Source organism: Epinephelus lanceolatus, chromosome 3 (genome assembly GCF_041903045.1).
Source record: "Epinephelus lanceolatus isolate andai-2023 chromosome 3, ASM4190304v1, whole genome shotgun sequence".
Taxonomy (NCBI): domain Eukaryota; kingdom Metazoa; phylum Chordata; class Actinopteri; order Perciformes; family Serranidae; genus Epinephelus; species Epinephelus lanceolatus.
Window position 1 is genome coordinate 45,284,647 of NC_135736.1, and position 20,582 is coordinate 45,305,228.

The 20,582-nt window shown below is 40.9% G+C and overlaps 2 protein-coding genes across 2 annotated transcripts in view; both read right to left on the minus strand.

Annotated features, from left to right (window-relative positions):
* Nucleotides 1-318: 318 nt before the first annotated feature.
* LOC144462559 (B-cell receptor CD22-like) lies at nucleotides 319-12,248 on the minus strand. Its single transcript, XM_078166626.1, has 12 exons — nucleotides 12,039-12,248; nucleotides 8,824-9,183; nucleotides 8,481-8,684; nucleotides 7,981-8,337; nucleotides 7,527-7,754; nucleotides 6,395-6,658; nucleotides 5,096-5,356; nucleotides 4,082-4,342; nucleotides 3,150-3,231; nucleotides 2,985-3,045; nucleotides 1,066-1,295; nucleotides 319-911 (listed from the first exon to the last, which is right to left on the minus strand). Exons 1-12 carry the CDS (start codon nucleotides 12,094-12,096, stop codon nucleotides 839-841), a joined length of 2,439 nt encoding a protein of 812 aa, XP_078022752.1. The 5' UTR covers nucleotides 12,097-12,248; the 3' UTR covers nucleotides 319-838.
* Nucleotides 12,249-16,158: 3,910 nt separating this feature from the next.
* Nucleotides 16,159-20,582, minus strand: part of LOC144462498 (B-cell receptor CD22-like) — a 39,722-nt gene continuing 35,298 nt past the window's right edge. Inside the window, exons 7-10 of the mRNA XM_078166449.1 lie at nucleotides 18,848-18,929; nucleotides 18,682-18,742; nucleotides 16,765-16,994; nucleotides 16,159-16,610 (exon numbers count right to left, since the gene is read on the minus strand). Of these exons, the coding sequence (XP_078022575.1) occupies nucleotides 16,538-16,610; nucleotides 16,765-16,994; nucleotides 18,682-18,742; nucleotides 18,848-18,929 (446 nt within the window). The 3' untranslated portion in view covers nucleotides 16,159-16,537. The remainder of the gene's footprint in view (nucleotides 16,611-16,764; nucleotides 16,995-18,681; nucleotides 18,743-18,847; nucleotides 18,930-20,582) is intronic.

Here is a 20,582-nt window from a genome sequence, read left to right on the forward strand (position 1 = left end):
CAAACTATTTTACTTGCCATTGTCACAATCCTAGAGAGTTTATTTTTGAATGTACAGGTTAGGTGACTGTACCAGGCTGGTGCAGATGCCTGTGAAGCTCATAAACCTGCCATACAAACACCAGTTTGTTGCACGTATTCATGGTTTCCCAAGCAGATGCACTGGGATGCATTAAGATCAGTACTTATTGATGTCCGTCACTTTTGAGATTCCCCAAACTCAAACTTTTCAGGGGAGCTTACATCTCTTTAAGGAGAGCTTGTTCCCCCCTGGTTCCACTGTAGCTTGAACACTGAACACCTCACATTAACACGTTGATGGATTCACTGGATATTTTTAATCTATAAAATATCAGGTTACTTAAACAATAAAAATCAATACAATCAATATAATAAGTCACAGGCTTAGAATACACACAGAACCACCGTAAATAAAAACCATCTAAGTTGTGTACCGAGAAATTAAAACACTAACTTGATGGTGTTACAGCAGAAGTAAAAAAAATGGGAGAATGAGCAGAGGAATATTCACAGTGTTTGACAATAACAACTGATGAACTGTAAAAAACAAAACAGGAGATCAGTGACAGATTGTGGTAAAGATATACTGTATACAGAGACATGTACGTGAAAAGATGTTCTAGCAGCACTGGCTGTAAAATGATGCTCCTTCATAACATCTTGAATCTAATTCTGTCTTAGGATACTCAAGAGAAATGACCGAGGCTGGATGTCATAACAACAGTTAATACAGTTTATCGTCTCAAACCTATTATTTAAAACTTTTTGTTTAACCTGCTTAAACATTTAGTTTAAAAGACCACAGACTCGTGTTGTATTCATACTCTTGGTTTTTTAAGGACTGTGCTGTACAATACAGATGAATCCTCCGCAGGCTCTTCTTGTATTGATCTGTGAATGAAGAAAAGACTTTGAGAATTATTTTAACAGCTCAGAAAACTCCCAATATTAATCAGAACAGGTTTAAAAAATAACAGAAGGATTCAGCTGCAATAAAATGATGGGAATTATATTTATGTGGCAAAGAAAACTCTCATGGACTCACTCTGTGGCAGCACCGGCACTCTTAAAGTTAACAACAGAGTACTCCACATCATCCTCGTCCTCTTCTTCCTCCCTGTGTCTGTTGGGTTGGTTTGGCCTGACGTTGGAGTAGAGAGGATCTTCCTGGTTTTTAGAGAAGCTCACACTGGCATAGCAGAGGTCGTCCTGCTGCTCTGATGGTGTTGTCTGTCTTGGAGCTGGAGGAATGTCATACACTGCACCCATGTTTGCCTGTAGGGTAAACAGCACAAAGACAAGAGTTCTTGAGTCCTTAGCTACACAGGTAAATGTGTATGATTTGTATTGCCCTGTATAAACACAAAATGATCTTGTAGTAAAATATTACAGGGTTAAAGGTGAGTGGGTTATTTCACATCTCCAAATTCCTGGTTTCAACCTTTATTTCATGTTCCCTCTTGTGGATTCAGGCTTCATTTTCAAAGCCAAGTAGTGAACCACAGGTTTGAGATCACTTCTGTTTTTTGTCGTTGTAATTCCTACTAATCACCAGCAGAGGGCAATAAAGTTCAAGGATTACCTGATTCCTCTTTTATTAACAAAACCCAAACATGTATGTGTAGATGAAGAGGTACATTAAAGGGCCAAAGACTGAAAGACTGAGCAAAGGGGAAAAAGAGTATAACAAAGACATACAGCTATGGGTTCATCAAATGGAAACAAACAGTGTGGAAAAAAGAGAGGGTGATGGGGGCAGAAATGGTTAAAGGATCGACTTATATTGTGTTCTTCAGACTGCATTTCAGTCATTACAAAGCACTCTGCTGAGTTTAAGATTGATTTTAATGCTCAGAGAACAAAGTTTATAGTCGTCTCAAAAGCTCATGCACAGCTGCTTTTTAGCATCTTCACTTTAATCCATTAAGAGTGTCCTCATACACTCATATCACGTCATACGAGTATAGATGACAAGCTGTCATTTAATGTACATATTGCGACTCCAGTTTGGAAGCTTAAAGTGAAGATTGGCTTTTATTTTAGAAATAAGTCTTGTTTTACTTTCAGTGCTACGAAAGAACTCGTGGAACCTTCTTTTCAGTCTGTGATTGATTACGGTGACATATTGTATATGCATGAAACCTCCATTTTATGTAGCCTTGATTCAGTGTACCATGTATCTCTATGTTTTATTACAAATGCAAAGTCACTTACTCATCACTGCATTCTTTATGATTTGGTGTGTTGGACATCATTGACCACTCACAGACAACAGCACTGGTATGTTTTTATCTATAAAGCATTATTTGTCAAACTTCTGGCCGACCTCTGCACCCTTCTGTGTGTCAGCTCTGGTAGTCACCAGCTACGCTCCTCCAGGTGGTTGCTTTTAATGTACCCTGGGTTTTAACAGATCTGGAGAAAACTTCATTCTCCTACTCTGCACCTTGGACATGGAACAATCTTCGAAAACATCTAAAACTAGAAACACTTATATCCATTGATTAATTCAAGGGCATCATAAAGAATGTGCTGGCCGAGACATGTGCTTGTTTTTCTTGAGAGGCCACTGTTATATGTTGTATTTGTTGTATTTTAAATGTGTTTTGATTGGCTGCTACCTCGGCCAGGTCTCTCTTTTCAATCTCAGTGGGACTTCCTGCTTAAATGAATAAATAAATGAAAATAAAATTGGCCTCTCATTAACCTATTTTGACACACAATGGTAACAGAGCTACCATTCAAGGAGCTGGCATGCCCACTGGGACCAGTTTGATTCAGTGTCTTGTGGATGGGGATCGAACTGCCAAACCCGTGATTAGTGGACGACCAACTCTCCTCCAACCCAAGGTAAAAGGTTTAGTTTAGGTGAAGAAAGTATCCAGAAGGGGACATGAAGCACTATTCACATGAGTTTCCCGGTGACAGTGGACTCTGAGTGATACCTGAACTCTTCTTCCTCACCTGTGCGTTGTCGTCTGGTCTCTGTCTGGGCTCGGGGGTTTGTTTCCAGGACCTCTTTCTTCTGGATAAGAAAATAAATGAACAAGCAAATTAATCATCAAACAAAATTACAATACAAGTGACCAGATTTACTGAATATAATCACAGTAAAACTTAGTTGCTCACCTGATGAATAGAAAGGCTAAGACGAATATGATAGCCAGAAAAATAGCTGTGATGGATCCAGCTGCTACTGATTTCATTGATCCTGTGAAACAGCAATCAAACAGAGCAATTAGTTATGGAATTACAGGTTGTTTTGGTCCATTAGCAACTGATAATTACACATTAAATCATAGATCCTCAGACAGAAGTATTCTAAATAGTGACTCATGGAAACTGTCACATTGCTTTTGCATCCCTGAAGGGACAGTAAGACAATTGTGTGTTCTACTGTGAGAAATGCTGCACCTCAGGCAAAGATTAGTGATTGACTTTGTATTCGAATGATCAAATCTTTATTCTTCGACACTGAGCAGAGCTGTCACCTTCCATGCATCCATGGAGAGGTTAGGAAAACAGAGTTCGGGAGGCCACAGAGAGAGAGACTGAGATTCTGACAAACCGTCACATGACAGGCAAGACCTTTACCAAGCTGCTGCTGGAAGGAAAGAAGAGCTGACCTTGACTAGGGGACGAGAGAGAGTTGGGACTTGGAAACTTGGAAATATTTTCACTTTAAACTTCTTGCAGACAGCTAAGACGCAACCGGTTCCTTTCATACTCAAATTGAGGGTCTGTATTGGTCTGTTGTCCCACAGATGCATTTCCCAATCCACTCCATTCCAGTTGTCCCGGCTTTGTTTTCCTTGAATTGAATTGTTGAATTTCAGCACGGCCAAGTCTGAAGCCATTCTACTCTGCCCTCATTAAAGTAGTTCAAAAAAGACATGTTGACATCTGTTTGTCTGAACTCTCTGCTAGGTAGTTGAAGATTGCAGAAATAAATGATGTGTTGTAACTAAAGAAGGCTTGTACTGTGATTGGCTTGTTTAACTGGAAGGTTAAGATAAAGTGTAAGTGATTGGGCTATGGACAGACACATCAGTATGACTTACTTGACACAATAATTGGATTAAAGGTGGAGTTATGACGTCCTCTGCTGTTCTTGGCTTCACAGTAATAATTCCCACTGTGTTCAGCTCTGACATCAGTGATGGTGAAGATCTGTCCTGATGCTTTTGGTGAGTCTTCATCCTCCTTGTACCAGGTATAGTTAGCTGCTGGGTTAGCATCACTGCTACAGGTCAGATTCACTGAACTGCCCTCCACTATCTCAGCAGAGGGACTCACTGACACAGAGGGAAGCTTTGGAGCATCTGGAGGAGAAATGACAGACAACTTATCAATCTTTGTTTACACACCAGTTTTTAAGTATGGACTGCCAAAGCCAGAAGGTGGTTACTGTGTTATCCACCTACTTTAGAAGTCCTGAGAGAGGCTGTTGTCACCTCTACAAAGCTAGCTGTCAGGCTACAGTGACCTCTAACAGACCTGTACATGAAACTTACATCCTGTATCTGTGAAGAAACTTAGTGGCCTCTAGCTACAGTGAAACCATTTAAGATACTGCACAGTGGCCACCGTCAGGATGAATCCTAAATGGAAGCTGTTCAAACCTTACTTCCATCAGGGGATTACTGTATATTCCTATTACTTGGGTAGTTTTCCATTTTTCTGCTTGTATATAATTTCAGTGTCACAGTATTTGTACTTGTGGTGAAGCTTATCAGACGTGACTGATGGAGCACACCTGCTTGAATAGCTAAAGTATCTAACATAATAAGGCATCTGACACAGACAGATATTTCCCTGAGACCTAAATTCAACAAAGAAGACAATAAGAAGTACTCGTGTTTGGATTTTACTCAGGCTTGTTGCTGATTCAGTCTTCCTCCTACTCATAATGTAATGAACCTCTTCCATGTTGCAGCACTGTGCCAGGATTGTGTTACTGCTGACTGCGAAGTTGTGCTCGGGTTCAAGCTTGTGCTCAGTTTCACAACGACATTTTTTGAATCCATCATTTGACTCATTGTAAAACATAATAAGTATTCATGCTTTTTACTTACACTGGACATCTATAAAAATGGATGAAGAGTTAATCCGTCCATGTTGATTCTCAGATGTGCAGTAGTACTTCCCTCTGTCTTCAGAGCTGATGGACATGAACTGATATACACCGTCTGATCCTTGAAGCACTTTTTGGTTTTCCATGTACCAGGTCTTTTTAGCTGCTGGGTTAGCATCACTGCTGCAGGTCAGAGTCACTGAACTGCCCTCCATGATTTTACCAGAGGGATTCACTGACACAGAGGGAACTCTTGGAGCATCTGGAGAAGAAATTTCAACAGAGGTTTTTCAAGGTTAAAGGTGTGTTACCACAAAAGAACATATGGTATTTTAGACTTTGAAGGTGCTCTGACAAATGGATGTGTGACTGTTGAGTCCCAAAACTGCATAAAACACCTAAAATCTTCTGGAGTTGCTCAGTTAATGACAGCAGACTGTGAATGTGAACTAATCCATCAATCGATCATTTATTTGTCACATGGAGTTATACGAGATACAACTCCAGTGAAATGTGATCCCATCAGCTCCTTTAACTTGTGCACTTTAATTTAGTCCCTTTTAAAGGTCTTTTTACATTGTTAGCTGCTGCTTTGATATTGTCCATGTTTCCAGATGGTTCCAAGATGGCTGTGTGGTGGCTTCTCCCGAGCAGTGATCCACAGCAGGAACAGGACAGCACCTCACATTCCCGCTGACACACCAGTCCTTATTCACTGTAAAGCACACACCTACTCTCCTTCTCTCACCAGAGTCCTCTACTTTGTCAGATCAGCATATTGAAAAAGAGCCTCCTGGTTGAATGGCGCTGTCCAGGATTCAGCCAAGTTTCGGTGAAATAAAGATTTTTACAGTTCATGAACTCCTGTTGGAAAATAATATGGCACGGAGGTCGTCCAGATTTCTTTTCCAACGCCTGTACAGTGGCGAGCAGCTGGGGCCCATTCCTCTTACTTTTTCCTAGATGTTTACTGAACTTTGACTTAGCTACAGTAACTGGCAGAAGTCAGCAGCAGGACAGTTTACAGACTGGTAAGTTGATGTCCTCATCCTGATGAGTGACTCACAGCCACACGACACCACCATCCAAAGCCAGCCACAAAAAGCACCACTAAGAGCCTTAACTTTGCACAAACGCAGCAGAGCTGACAGAGAGGCGACTGCAAACATCCACACCTCCATCAAGCTCAAGCTATGTGATAATGAAAGTGAAAATGTAGAGCTGAAGAGAGTAGGTATCATCAGCAAACACTGGACAGATTCAAGCTTTATGTTATATTCAAATAAGCTTTTTCACTCACATTTCACATCCATGGTGAAGTCATTAGACGTCCTCCTCCCCAGCTTGTTCTCTGCTGTGCAGTAATACTGTCCAGAGTCAGAGGACTGGATGGAGCTGAAGACGAGCTGTGGTCCTTCACTGAGAGGTCTGGGGTTTACTGTCTTCTTGTACCAGGTGTACTTAGCTGCTGGGTTAGCATCACTGCTGCAGGTCAGAGTCACTGAACTGCCCTCCACTATCTCAGCAGAGGGACTCACTGACACAGAGGGAAGCTTTGGAGCATCTGGAGGAGAATTGAACATGAATAACTTCAAAAGATGACAGAAGACATTATCACAGACAAATGACTATTTTTACATATTCTTCTCTTTATATACAGGTTCTGTTTGCTGAGTCAGTCCTGACAGTCCTCTCAGTCAAGATCTAGTTGTTAGCAGAAGTTAATGTTTGTTTCATTATTGTTATTGGTTGATCACTTCCTTGTCATGTTTTGTAAATAATTCTGAGTCTACAAAACAGTTTATATAAAATTATTGGAGGTGGGAAGAGAACCATTAGTTTTATTTTGGGGGGAAAAAGCAGGTTCTTATTAATACTTTCACTGGGCCGTCCCCATGAGTCTGAAAAATACAACAAACTCTCTCCTAATATTTCTTTATACTCACAGCTGTTGCATCAGCTGTCATTATATTCAGCCTCTGTGGTTGTAGCAGAACTTGTGTTTTTCTGATTTGTTCCTGACAATACCCCTCATAAAAAATAAATTAGAAATAAACATTTAAACAATAAAAAATAAAACTGAAAAAAGTAAACCCACTCTGGAAATTGAGTGAAACTAAATCAAATTGAAAACTAAAATTAAAAATAAAAACTAACAAAAAAATATAAAACTATAGTATCTTGGAGAGAAACGACATATTATATTTCTAATATTACTGAATCACAAAAATTATGAATTTAAAAATGTTACATCACAGCATGTATCTAAATATTGCTTCTGCTAGTAGTCATTTAACTTTTTGTTTCTGTAAATAATACTGCTGCATCTAAGATTTAGAAGACTCCAGTGAGGTTTGGTCTGAAATTGTAATTGTGTTGTAATGTCAGAACATATGTGTCTTTATTGTTCTGACACAGTGGATTAAACTTACACACTGAAGGAGAGGGGAACTCCTTGAGTCCCTTTATAGCACAGGAGACGTTGTCACTAAGACCAAACCGGGCTTTATAAGAAGACGTCTCCACTCCAGTAATTTTCACTTTATTATTGAACCAGACGTAGGAAAGACGACCAGCTGGACTGCAGCTGCTGTGACACTTCAGCTCTGCCTCAGTAACAGACTGCCCGACTGTTATTCTGGTCACCTGCACCTGGAGAGCTGGATATGAGAACAAGAAACAATATTATCACTGTGTCTAAAAAACAGATGATGGATGTACATATCATACACATCAACACAACAGTATTAATTCCTATAAGAGGTAGAGAGCATTTGTATCTATTTATTTCTGCAACAGTAATTACACAAACACATTGATCCTTATCCACATGTTGAGTGTTTTTAAATGTACCGTGTTGGTGTATTTACATCAGTCTGTGTTTACCTGTGACAGTCAGAGTTGTACCAGGTAAACTACTCCTCCATTCAAAGCTTGGTGTTGTGAATTTGAAGTGATACTCAGCTGAGTCGCTCTCTCTCAGGTCAGTGATTCTCAGGGTGGAGCGTCCTCTCTCTGTGTCAATGACCTGAACACGACCTGCAAACTGGGAGTCTTTACTAAGGTCCTCAGGCTGTGAGGGATTCTGCCACTGATCTTTACGTTCAGGACTGAACCAGAATTTGGATTCAACATGATTCTTGTAACTGCTGTAAGTGCAAGAAATGTCCACTGATGAGCCTTTGAAGGCACAGATGTTTCTGTCAGTGTACGTCACTCTGTTGCAGGTTTGAACATCGGCACCTGAAAGATAAAATCATCTTCTGATCATTTTTAAAGTGCAGTCATTGAGGAGTCACAAGTGGGATCTCCATATTAAGGAAACATGAATAACACAGCTCCACTAGATGGTGTTATGTTAATAGATATATGTGGAGTAAACTCACATGTTGGAGGAGAGGGGAAATCATCATATCCTTTTACAGCACAAGAATAGCTGTCTTTGTAATTATAGTTGCCTAAATAATAATAAGAAGAAGATGCTTCTGCCTGAATTTTCTGTCCATTTTTGTACCAGATGAAGGAAGGGCGATCAGGTACACAACTGCTTTGACACTTAAGGCCATAACTATATCTGCTCACCTGCAGACCTGGATTTGTGAAGAGGGAACAGGAATGTTATTTTAGACAAAACTGTCAACACACACACATGCAAATAAACACATGTATATTATTGTTTTCTAGATGTTGAACATTTGTAAATAATTAACATATGAATGAAAATGTTACCTGTGACAGACAAAGTGACTCCAGGTGAACCAGTATAAGCATTGGGTTGGCTTGTTGTGAACCTGAACTTGTACTGAGCTGAGTCGCTCTCTCTCAGGTCTGTGATTCTCAGAGTGCAGTTGTTCCTAATCTTATCACAGTCATACTGCACACGACCTGAATACTGTGGGTCTGTTGTCAGATCCAAAGGCTGATATTGATACATTTTGGTAAACCAAAATGTTTTCTCAACTGTAATTTGACGGCCATATATTCTGGATGGGTATGTGTAGCTGCAGTGTATTTCCACTGTTGATCCTTTTACAGCACAGATCTTAGTAGGACTGTAAGTCACTCCCCAGCCATTCTGACCCTGTATCACTGTAACACAGAGCACATCAGGAACCACAATCAGACTCAGAACATCAGGAGACAGACTTTCATTTGTACTGAAGGAGCTTCAGTGTGTGAAACTTTATTTAATTCACGTCTGCTCTCATGCCATCACACTTTAAGTCAGTGTGAGACAAAGAGTAACTTATAGTTCCAACTTGTTTTTGGTTTCGGCTGGGGGCGTGTAAACAAACTTTACAAAATGTTACAGACTAAACTTTGACTGTTTTACTGTCATTTCAAACTGAAGACTTATTCTGCATCACATGTTTCTGATATGTTTACTTCTTTTTCAGGACTTTTTAATGTCTGTCCCTTTTATGGTTATTTCAGGTTATGCCAAAGTGAACAGAGGTGTGGAGAAATGTGCAAAGCATTCAGTTTTACATGATTATTTATAATGCAGAGAAACACAGTCAAAGATGAAGACATGATCTCTGAAGATAAACTGGTAGATGAGTGTGGTACATAAAAAAAGAATCTGCCCTGCTCGGTTGCTTTTCTTTGTGTGGTCAGGCTGCAGCAGAGTGTGAATGGAAACTGTAGAGACATGCAGAACACTGAGGTGTGGGCAAATAGTGTGACATGTAGATAACAACTTCTTCCACAGAGAGATAGAGCCACAACTACTGATTTTTATTTTAAAAAAAAGCTGCCCAGATTAACCTTGGCTGATGCACATATATCTGTATATCTGTATCAGATATTTTCGACTGGTAAATTCACAGTTCCGATTGTAAGTAACAATAGCCAAAGTTCCAGGTAGCCTGATCAGTGTTTATGAGAGGAAACCACTGAGTGTTAAAGTTCCTGTTGTTGTTGCACTAGAATTGGGGTCAGCAACCTTACATGGCCTGCAGTGGCCAGAAATAATCCCTTTCACTGTCATTGTTACCACAGCCACACATATTTTTTATTTTATTTTATTTTATTATTATTTCTTTTTATTTATTTACTTCAATCAATTCAATTTTATTTATAAAGCCCAATATCACAAATCACAATTTGCCTCACAGGGCTTCACAGCACACGACATCCCTCTGTCCTTTGGACCCTTATTCTATTTTATTTCATTTTATTTTATTTTATTCTGTTTTATTTCATTTCATTTTATTCTATTGTATTTTATTTCATTTTAATTTCATTTATTCTATTTTATTTTTTCTTATTTTATTTTATTCTATTTTATTTTATTTTATTTTATTCTATTTTGTTTCAACTTATTTTATTTCATGTGTGTGTGTGTGTGTGTGCTGTTGTTGTGTATTAAGCATTTGGAGTGGGTGGATACATATAGAAGTCATGGAAAACGGAGAAAATGTACCGCACACCAAGTCTCAGCTCCCATTGAGGGATTTTTTATTTGCGCTGTGATGTTTCGAGCACACGGCTCTTTCTCAAACTGCTGTTACAACATGTTACAACATTCTCAGACTGCTGTTACAACATGTAACAGAAGTTTGAGAAAGAGCCGTGTGCTCAAAACGTCACAGTGCAAATAAAAAAGCCCTCAATGGGAGCTGAGACTTGGTGTGCGGTACATTTTCTCCATTTTTCTGTTGTTGTGTATTGTAATTTATTTATTTTTTTTGTCCTGTGTGACAATAGTTTGCTAGTTGTGCACTTTTACCTGGGCAGCTTTCATTATCTCTTTGCTAAGATCCGCAACCCTACAATTTTAAGGGCTTTTCCACTGAAAGCTGATGAATGCAGTGAGAGTGAACTAAAACTGTTTGGGGCAAACTAAAACAATCAGCTGAATAAAGCTAAAACACTGTATAGCTGAGGGGAGCTGCAGATTCAGGTGATCATCATTCTTGGAACCCATCGGCTGTATTCGGCGTCTGACTTCTGGCAGACGGCGATACAGCCTCTGGGGGCAGACCCCCGATTTTCTGGCATTCCGGTTTGATTTGGGCCGAGGAGGCGAATTTCCATTTCCGACTTCCATTTATACATAAATAAATATGCTGAACCATTGCGATGGATTCAGAGTTTGCAGTGACGCCAATTATGTTCCACCTCGTTAGTTCACCGCATGGACCGTTTAACCTGGCAACAACTGCAGCCGGCTCAAACGTGATTGGTCAATATCACGCGGACTACAAACAGCCTACAACCGGAAACCAGGGCTCTTCCACTCTTCTTCCGGAGGCAAGATCTCCGGGGTTTGCCTACAGACTCTACATTCACTGAATGTAGAGTCTGTATATAGAGACTAGGTGACCATTTACTGAGCTACCATTTACTACAAGCAACTCCTTTCACACCATGAAGACATTTCACCCATTGTTAATATAAAGATAGCCATTAGTGTTCTGTATCCACCTTGTAATTCCTGGTAAGTACTTTTCTTCAACATGAAAGACATGAAATCATCTTGTTGTATTTCCTGTATTAATGATGCAACAGGAGAGCGAACAGCCTCTAAGTTTGCTCTACTGCAAACAAACGTTAAGCTCGAAGGACAGCAACACGATGCAGGAAGTTCCACAGAGGGGTCAGTTTTATTTAATAAATTCATTTGAGCATTTTGTCTTTGTTATTATATGCACAGTCATTACTTCCATCTGCACACATCTTTACTGTCTTGGACGGTACACAGTACCTGAGTTTATAAAGTTTTTATGTTTAAGTGTGCAGAGATGTTGCTGGTGTTACAAACAGCTCTGTGTTGGTCGTCCTGTAAGAACTTATTCAAAGAAAGAGAAGTGAATGTCTAGTGTTTATGGGATCACACCAAATTGCGTAACATCAGATCTTTTTATAAACTACAAAACACCCTCCTGTGTATTTCTGAAGTGTGCTAACTGCCTTACAGTGTAAATGTAGATGTACAGTACCTTGTACGGAGAGAAGGAAGACGATAAATCCACTCGTTGCTGCTGCTGCTAAACTCATGGCTGCTCCTCACGTCTCTGTATGTAACATCAGTTCACATACATGATAAACACTGTGTGTCAGTAAGTTAGAATAAACATTTCTCTATTCTAAAAATGAGGATGTGGTCTGTGAAGACAGTGTGTGCCTTCTGTGGTTGGAAAAGTTGTGTTAAATAGATATCAAGCTGTTAAAAAAATAGACCTGGCTTCCTTCCTCTTCACATGATTAATATGCAGACAAAAGATTGTAAATCCCCAACCGAAATGATAGTGAGAGAGCCATTACTGACCGACCAACTAACAGACTTGACATCCCTACAGCTAGTGCACTAGCAGAGGTCAAAACAAAGCACACTATGAAAAGTATTTTGGGGTACACTGTGTATAAAGTTAGTACAAGGTATGACATTGGGACACTTTCCTTAACTCTTCTCCTCACCTGTGCTCTGTTGTTTAGTCTCAGTCTAAGCTCATGCCATGCATTTCCAGTGTTGGGTGTCACAGTTCATTTATCCAGGGTGGCTGCCTCGCTGACTTCCCCCTGAACCTGAAACTGTCCCATACTCTGTGACTTTCTGCAGTCCGTTTTACTATAACTCAATGGGGCAATAAGCAGAAATTCATCATTTCTAGATTGAAGGAATTAAAAAATCGCTATGTGAAGAACTAGAGGTGTAATTTCATCTGGAGTATAACATGACGTCACACACCCTCTCTCTGTGTTGATCTCCAGCCCATTGTTTACAAGACGGTCCGTCTGCGCGTTCCTCCTCTCGGAGCCCTTGGCCCTCCCCCCCTATAAAAGGCTACAGCCAGTGAGCAATGGTAGCGTGTATTTTCGAAGCGAAATGGCGGAGAGCGGAACAAAACGTTCACCTGAAGACATCCGATCCGACATTACCTCTAAAGTAACAACGGTCGTTGGCAACGAAGTTGTCAGATAAAGAAAGGGACAGACCCGGATTCACATTGGCCTTGCATTTCCAAGGTGGAGAGCACTGCGAGAGCTAAAGGGGCTACAATCTGACTCGGAGCTAGCTCTTCTTCTCCTGGACAGGTACAACATAAAGTCAAATGTCTGTTTTAATTAGTGTTACAGTAACGTTAGGCACGTCGCTATGTCGATTCAATTAAATTTAATGTTACAATCGTAGCATGGGTTAACGTCTGGAGATTGAGTTATTAGCGGCTCGGTCCCAGCAATGGGTCAGGCGTTACGGTTGTGTTGGGTGAGTAGCCCGGCAGCCCAGCTAACATTTGCAATTAGCATTGTAAAATGTAGCCCGGCTAAAACATCACTCTCACTCACGGAAAAGAGTAGAAACATTAGCGTTAGCTCCCGGTGTTAGCACTAGCCGGGATGCAGCGATGGCTCTAGCCGAGTCTGCTGCCACCGGCTACTGGAGTAACTTACAGCTATGGAGCGCTTCTACCAGCTCTTCTAGTCACTGAGCCTCGTCTCCATCTCAGCAGATATATTACATTTATTACAGGTACCATCATCATTGAAGTAGGCAGGGGAATAGCTAAACACAGCAGAGACTGAGAGTGAATGAAAGACATCGCTAACTGCTAAACTAAGTTTAGAGGGGGCGAGTGGGGGGTGGGGGGTGGAGAGCAGAGGTAGAGGGAGGTGTGGCTCATGACACACTTTGTTTTGGTCTACAGGCAGTGCACAACAGCAAACCTAGCGGTGAAACAATTTCGCTTTTTGCCCCTTTAATATACTGCTAGTCACACTGAGGGTTTAAAAAATTCAAAAATGCCCTGCAATCTATTGTACTTAGAACTTTGAAAAAAAAAAGACCTCTGATAGGGAAAAGTTCAATGAATGAAAATACTGGCAAGATCCACCAAGCCCGATTTCACCAACATTAACAAACCTGACATCACAACAACGTGGCAGTGACCAAGCAGAACCACCTTTTTAACAATTTTTACGTTTAGTGTTTTATATAGAGTTTGTGCTGTGAAAGTGCTGTCACAGCGTCAAAGCTGAAATTTTTAATTCCAATGGGTTGCTTTGCAAGCATATCTCCGTCTTCACCCAGACAGTTTACACAATTTTGAGCTGCTGTACATCACTTTAATGAGCAAAGATAAGCTGCAAAACAGTTGACTCATTTTTTACACTGTTTCTTTTCACTTAAAAACCGCTCTCAACATCACCGGCACTGCACTCTCCTGGCTCAAATCCTGCCTTTCAGACAGATTTCAGTTCATCAGCATGAACAATTGCAAATCCCCCACTGTTCCCTTCTGCCAAGGTGTTCCCCAAGGTTCAATTCTAGGCCCCCTCCTCTTCATCCTGTACGTTGTCACCCTTGGTCAAATAATCCGCTGTCATGGACTTCAGTTTCATTGCTTTGCCGATAACACACAGCTCCACATCTCCACCAAAGCCATCACTCCTGCTACTCACTCTACCCTCACCAGCTGCATCACTGAAATAAAATCCTGGCTGCAAACCAACGTCCTCAAACTTAACTGTGACAAATCAGAAGTCATCATCATCATTCTCAAATCTCTTATCAAATCCACCCATAACTTCCTCCTCTCAATCGACAGTTGCACTGTGCTCTCCTACCCCAATGGCGGTCTGCCCATTGGTCCGACAACCCATTGTTCCGACCATATTAAACCCATTGTTCCGAAGTCCGTTCCGAAATCATCATGATGCCCTGTGGTTAAGGTCTGGTTAGGTTTAGGCACAAAAACCACTTGGTTAGGGTCAGGAAAAGATCATGGTGTGGGTTAAAATGAAAAAGAAAGTGGCAAACACATAAGCTGTGAGCCTGCTTCGCCTCAAGCCTTTCCCAGCTGACCCAGAGCCGGTCGCGGTGCACCATCAAGGCAGAAATACGCCCGCCGGGAGCCGTTCAGCACCGCGGAGAGCTCCCCACACAACCCGGACCCCAGAGTTAATAACAGGAGGTTATGGTGTTTCATTCTCTCCTCTCTATGACACTTGTATCTCGACCAGTAGCCTACTTTTGTTGCGTTTGCTGATCCTCTATGGTACACAAATACAGTGTAGCCTAGTATAATCACATATGGGAACAACGGAACATCGGACTAATGGGCTGTCAGTCTCCTCTACGGTTTGTCAACCCAATCACTCAAGGAACTACAGTATATCCAGAACTCAGCTGCTCGTCTTCTCACACACTCCCGGCTGCACCCGTAACCACATCACCCCCGTCCATAATTTCCACTAGCTCCCCATCCCCCAGCATGTCCACTTCAAACTCCTCGTCATTACTTACAAAGCTCTCCACAACCTGGAGAGCTCCTGAGCTCCTCCACTGCCCCCCCCCCCCCCCCCCCCCGCGCCACTCTTCACCTTCAAGAAAACCCTCAAAACACACCTTTTCAAAACTGCCTACAGCTCTTTGTTTGTCAGTGTTTAAGTCTCATCATTCACTTTGTTGAGTTAAGGACACTGATGGGAGTTCAGATAAGGGACTTCTTAAATACACTTTTAGTCTCCAGAGCGACTCTACAGCACCTCCTGGAGGTCAAGAGCTGAAACTGGCTAAATAGTAGAAGGAAGCTATCTGCCAAGATACTCCTTGCTTTCTTCCTCGTCCTCTCTGCAAAGAGTTCGGTCAGCGGCTTTTGTGGCTTGCAAACTATTTTACTTGCCATTGTCACAATCCTAGAGAGTTCATTTTTGGATGTACAGGTTAGGTGACTGTACCAGGCTGGTGCAGATGAAGCTCATAAACCTGCCATACAAACACCAGTTTGTTGCACGTATTCATGGTTTCCCAAGCAGATGCACTGGGATGCATTAAGATCAGTACTTATTGACGTCCGTCACTTTTGAGATGCCCCAAAATCAAACTTTTCAGGGGAGCTTACATCTCTTTAAGGAGAGCTTGTTACCCCCTGGTTCCACTGTAGCATGAACACTGAACACCTCACATTAACACGTTGATGGATTCACTGAATACTTTTAATCAATAAAATATCAGGTTATTTAAACAATACAAATCAGTACAATCAATATAATAAGTCACAGGCTTAGAATACACACAGAACCACCGTAAATAAAAACCATCTAAGTTGTGTATTGAGAAATTAAAACACTAACTTGATGGTGTTACAGCAGAAGTAAAAAAAATGGGAGAATGAGCAGAGGAATATTCACAGTGTTTGACAATAACAACTGATGAACTGTAAAAAACAAAACAGGAGATCAGTGACAGATTGTGGTAAAGATATACTGTATACAGAGACATGTACGTGAAAAGATGTTCTAGCATCACTGGCTGTAAAATGATGCTCCTTCATAACATCTTGAATCTAATTCTGTCTTAGGATACTCAAGAGAAATGACCGAGGCTGGATGTCATAACAACAGTTAATACAGTTTATCGTTTCAAACCTATTATTTAAAACTTTTTGTTTAACCTGCTTAAACATTTAGTTTAAAAGACCACAGACTCGTGTTGTATTCATACTCTTGGTTTTTTAAGGACTGTGCTGTACAATACAGATGAATCCTCCGCAGGCTCCTCTTGTATTGATCTGTGAATGAAGAAAAGACTTTGAGAATTATTTTAAGAGCTCAGAAAACTCCCAATATTAATCAGAACAGGTTTAAAAAATAACAGAAGGATTCAGCTGCAATAAAATGATGGGAATTATGTTTATGTGGCAAAGAAAACTCTCATGGACTCACTCTGTGGCAGCACCGGCACTCTTAAAGTTAACAACAGAGTACTCCACATCATCCTCGTCCTCTTCTTCCTCCCTGTGTCTGTTGGGTTGGTTTAGCCTGACGTTGGAGTAGAGAGGATCTTCCTGGTTTTTAGAGAAGCTCACACTGGCATAGCAGAGGTCGTCCTGCTGCTCTGATGGTGTTGTCTGTCTTGGAGCTGGAGGAATGTCATACACTGCACCCATGTTTGCCTGTAGGGTAAACAGCACAAAGACAAGAGTTCTTGAGTCCTTAGCTACACAGGTAAATGTGTATGATTTGTATTGCCCTGTATAAACACAAAATGATCTTGTAGTAAAATATTACAGGGTTAAAGATGAGTGGGTTATTTCACATCTCCAAATTCATGGTTTCAACCTTTATTTCAGTTCCCGCTTGTGGATTCAGGCTTCATTTTCAAAGCCAAATGGTGAACGCAGGTTTGAGATCACTTCTGTTTTTTGTCGTTGTAATTCCTACTAATCACCAGCAGAGGGCAATAAAGTTCAAGGATTACCTGATTCCTCTTTTATTAACAAAACCCAAACATGTATGTGTAGATGAAGAGGTACATTAAAGGGCCGCAGACTGAAAGACTGAGCAAAGGGGAAAAAGAGTATAACAAAGACATACAGCTATGGGTTCATCAAATGGAAACAAACAGTGTGGAAAAAAGAGAGGGTGATGGGGGCAGAAATGGTTAAAGGATCGACTTATATTGTGTTCTTCAGACTGCATTTCAGTCATTACAAAGCACTCTGCTGAGTTTAAGATTGATTTTAATGCTCAGAGAACAAAGTTTATAGTCGTCTCAAAAGCTCATGCACAGCTGCTTTTTAGCATCTTCACTTTAATCCATTAAGAGTGTCCTCATACACTCATATCACGTCATACGAGTATAGATGACAAGCTGTCATTTAATGTACATATTGCGACTCCAGTTTGGAAGCTTAAAGTGAAGATTGGCTTTTATTTTAGAAATAAGTCTTGTTTTACTTTCAGTGCTACGAAAGAACTCGTGGAACCTTCTTTTCAGTCTGTGATTGATTACGGTGACATATTGTATATGCATGAAACCTCCATTTTATGTAGCCTTGATTCAGTGTACCATGTATCTCTATGTTTTATTACAAATGCAAAGTCACTTACTCATCACTGCATTCTTCATGATTTGGTGTGTTGGACATCATTGACCACTCACAGACAACAGCACTGGTATGTTTTTATCTATAAAGCATTATTTGTCAAACTTCTGGCCGACCTCTGCACCCTTCTGTGTGTCAGCTCTGGCAGTCACCAGCTACGCTCCTCCAGGTGGTTGCTTTTAATGTACCCTGGGTTTTAACAGATCTGGAGAAAACTTCATTCTCCTACTCTGCACCTTGGACATGGAACAATCTTCGAAAACATCTAAAACTACAAACACTTATATCCATTGATTAATTCAAGGGCATCATAAAGAATGTGCTGGCCGAGACATGTGCTTGTTTTTCTTGAGAGGCCACTGTTATATGTTGTATTTGTTGTATTTTAAATGTGTTTTGATTGGCTGCTACCTCGGCCAGGTCTCTCTTTTCAATCTCAGTGGGACTTCCTGCTTAAATGAATAAATAAATGAAAATAAAATTGGCCTCTCATTAACCTATTTTGACACACAATGGTAACAGAGCTACCATTCAAGGAGCTGGCATGCCCACTGGGACCAGTTTGATTCAGTGTCTTGTGGATGGGGATCGAACTGCCAAACCCGTGATTAGTGGACGACCAACTCTCCTCCAACCCAAGGTAAAAGGTTTAGTTTAGGTGAAGAAAGTATCCAGAAGGGGACATGAAGCACTATTCACATGAGTTTCCCGGTGACAGTGGACTCTGAGTGATACCTGAACTCTTCTTCCTCACCTGTGCGTTGTCGTCTGGTCTCTGTCTGGGCTCGGGGGTTTGTTTCCAGGACCTCTTTCTTCTGGATAAGAAAATAAATGAACAAGCAAATTAATCATCAAACAAAATTACAATACAAGTGACCAGATTTACTGAATATAATCACAGTAAAAACTTAGTTGCTCACCTGATGAATAGAAAGGCTAAGACGAATATGATAGCCAGAAAAATAGCTGTGATGGATCCAGCAGCTACTGATTTCATTGATCCTGTGAAACAGCAATCAAACAGAACAATTAGTTATGGAATTACAGGTTGTTTTGGTCCATTAGCAACTGATAATTACACATTAAATCATAGATCCTCAGACAGAAGTATTCTAAATAGTGACTCATGGAAACTGTCGCATTGCTTTTGCATCCCTGAAGGGACAGTAAGACAATTGTGTGTTCTACTGTGAGAAATGCTGCACCTCAGGCAAAGATTAGTGATTGACTTTGTATTCGAATGATCAAATCTTTATTCTTCGACACTGAGCAGAGCTGTCACCTTCCATGCATCCATGGAGAGGTTAGGAAAACAGAGTTCGGGAGGCCACAGAGAGAGAGACTGAGATTCTGACAAACCGTCACATGACAGGCAAGACCTTTACCAAGCTGCTGCTGGAAGGAAAGAAGAGCTGACCTTGACTAGGGGACGAGAGAGAGTTGGGACTTGGAAAGTTGGAAATATTTTCACTTTAAACTTCTTGCAGACAGCTAAGATGCAACCGGTTCCTTTCATACTCAAATTGAGGGTCTGTATTGGTCTGTTGTCCCACAGGTGCATTTCCCAATCCACTCCATTCCAGTTGTCCTGGCTTTGTTTTCCTTGAATTGAATTGTTGAATTTCAGCACGGCCAAGTCTGAAGCCATTCTACTCTGCCCTTATTAAAGTAGTTCAAAAAAGACATGTTGACATCTGTTTGTCTGAACTCTCTGCTAGGTAGTTGAAGATTGCAGAAATAAATGATGTGTTGTAACTAAAGAAGGCTTGTACTGTGATTGGCTTGTTTAACTGGAAGGTTAAGATAAAGTGTAAGTGATTGGGCTATGGACAGACACATCAGTATGACTTACTTGACACAATAATTGGATTAAAGGTGGAGTTATGACGTCCTCTGCTGTTCTTGGCTTCACAGTAATAATTCCCACTGTGTTCAGCTCTGACATCAGTGATGGTGAAGATCTGTCCTGATGCTTTTGGTGAGTCTTCATCCTCCTTGTACCAGGTATAGTTAGCTGCTGGGTTAGCATCACTGCTACAGGTCAGAGTCACTGAACTGCCCTCCACTATCTCAGCAGAGGGACTCACTGACACAGAGGGAAGCTTTGGAGCATCTGGAGGAGAAATGACAGACAACTTATCAATCTTTGTTTACACACCAGTTTTTAAGTATAGACTGCCAAAGCCAGAAGGTGGTTACTGTGTTATCCACCTACGTTAGAAGTCCTGAGACAGGCTGTTGTCACCTCTACAAAGCTAGCTGTCAGGCTACAGTGACCTCTAACAAACCTGTACATGAAACTTACATCCTGTATCTGTATAGAAACTTAGTGGCCTCTAGCTACAGTGAAACCATTTAAGATACTGCACAGTGGCCACCATCAGGATGAATCCTAAATGGAAGCTGTTCAAACCTTACTTCCATCAGGGGATTACTGTATATTCCTATTACTTAGGTAGTTTTCCATTTTTCTGCTTGTATATAATTTCAGTGTCACAGTATTTGTACTTGTGGTGAAGCTTATCAGACGTGACTGATGGAGCACACCTGCTTGAATAGCTAAAGTATCTAACATAATAAGGCATCTGACACAGACAGACATTTCCCTGAGACCTAAATTCAACAAAGAAGACAATAAGAAGTACTCGTGTTTGG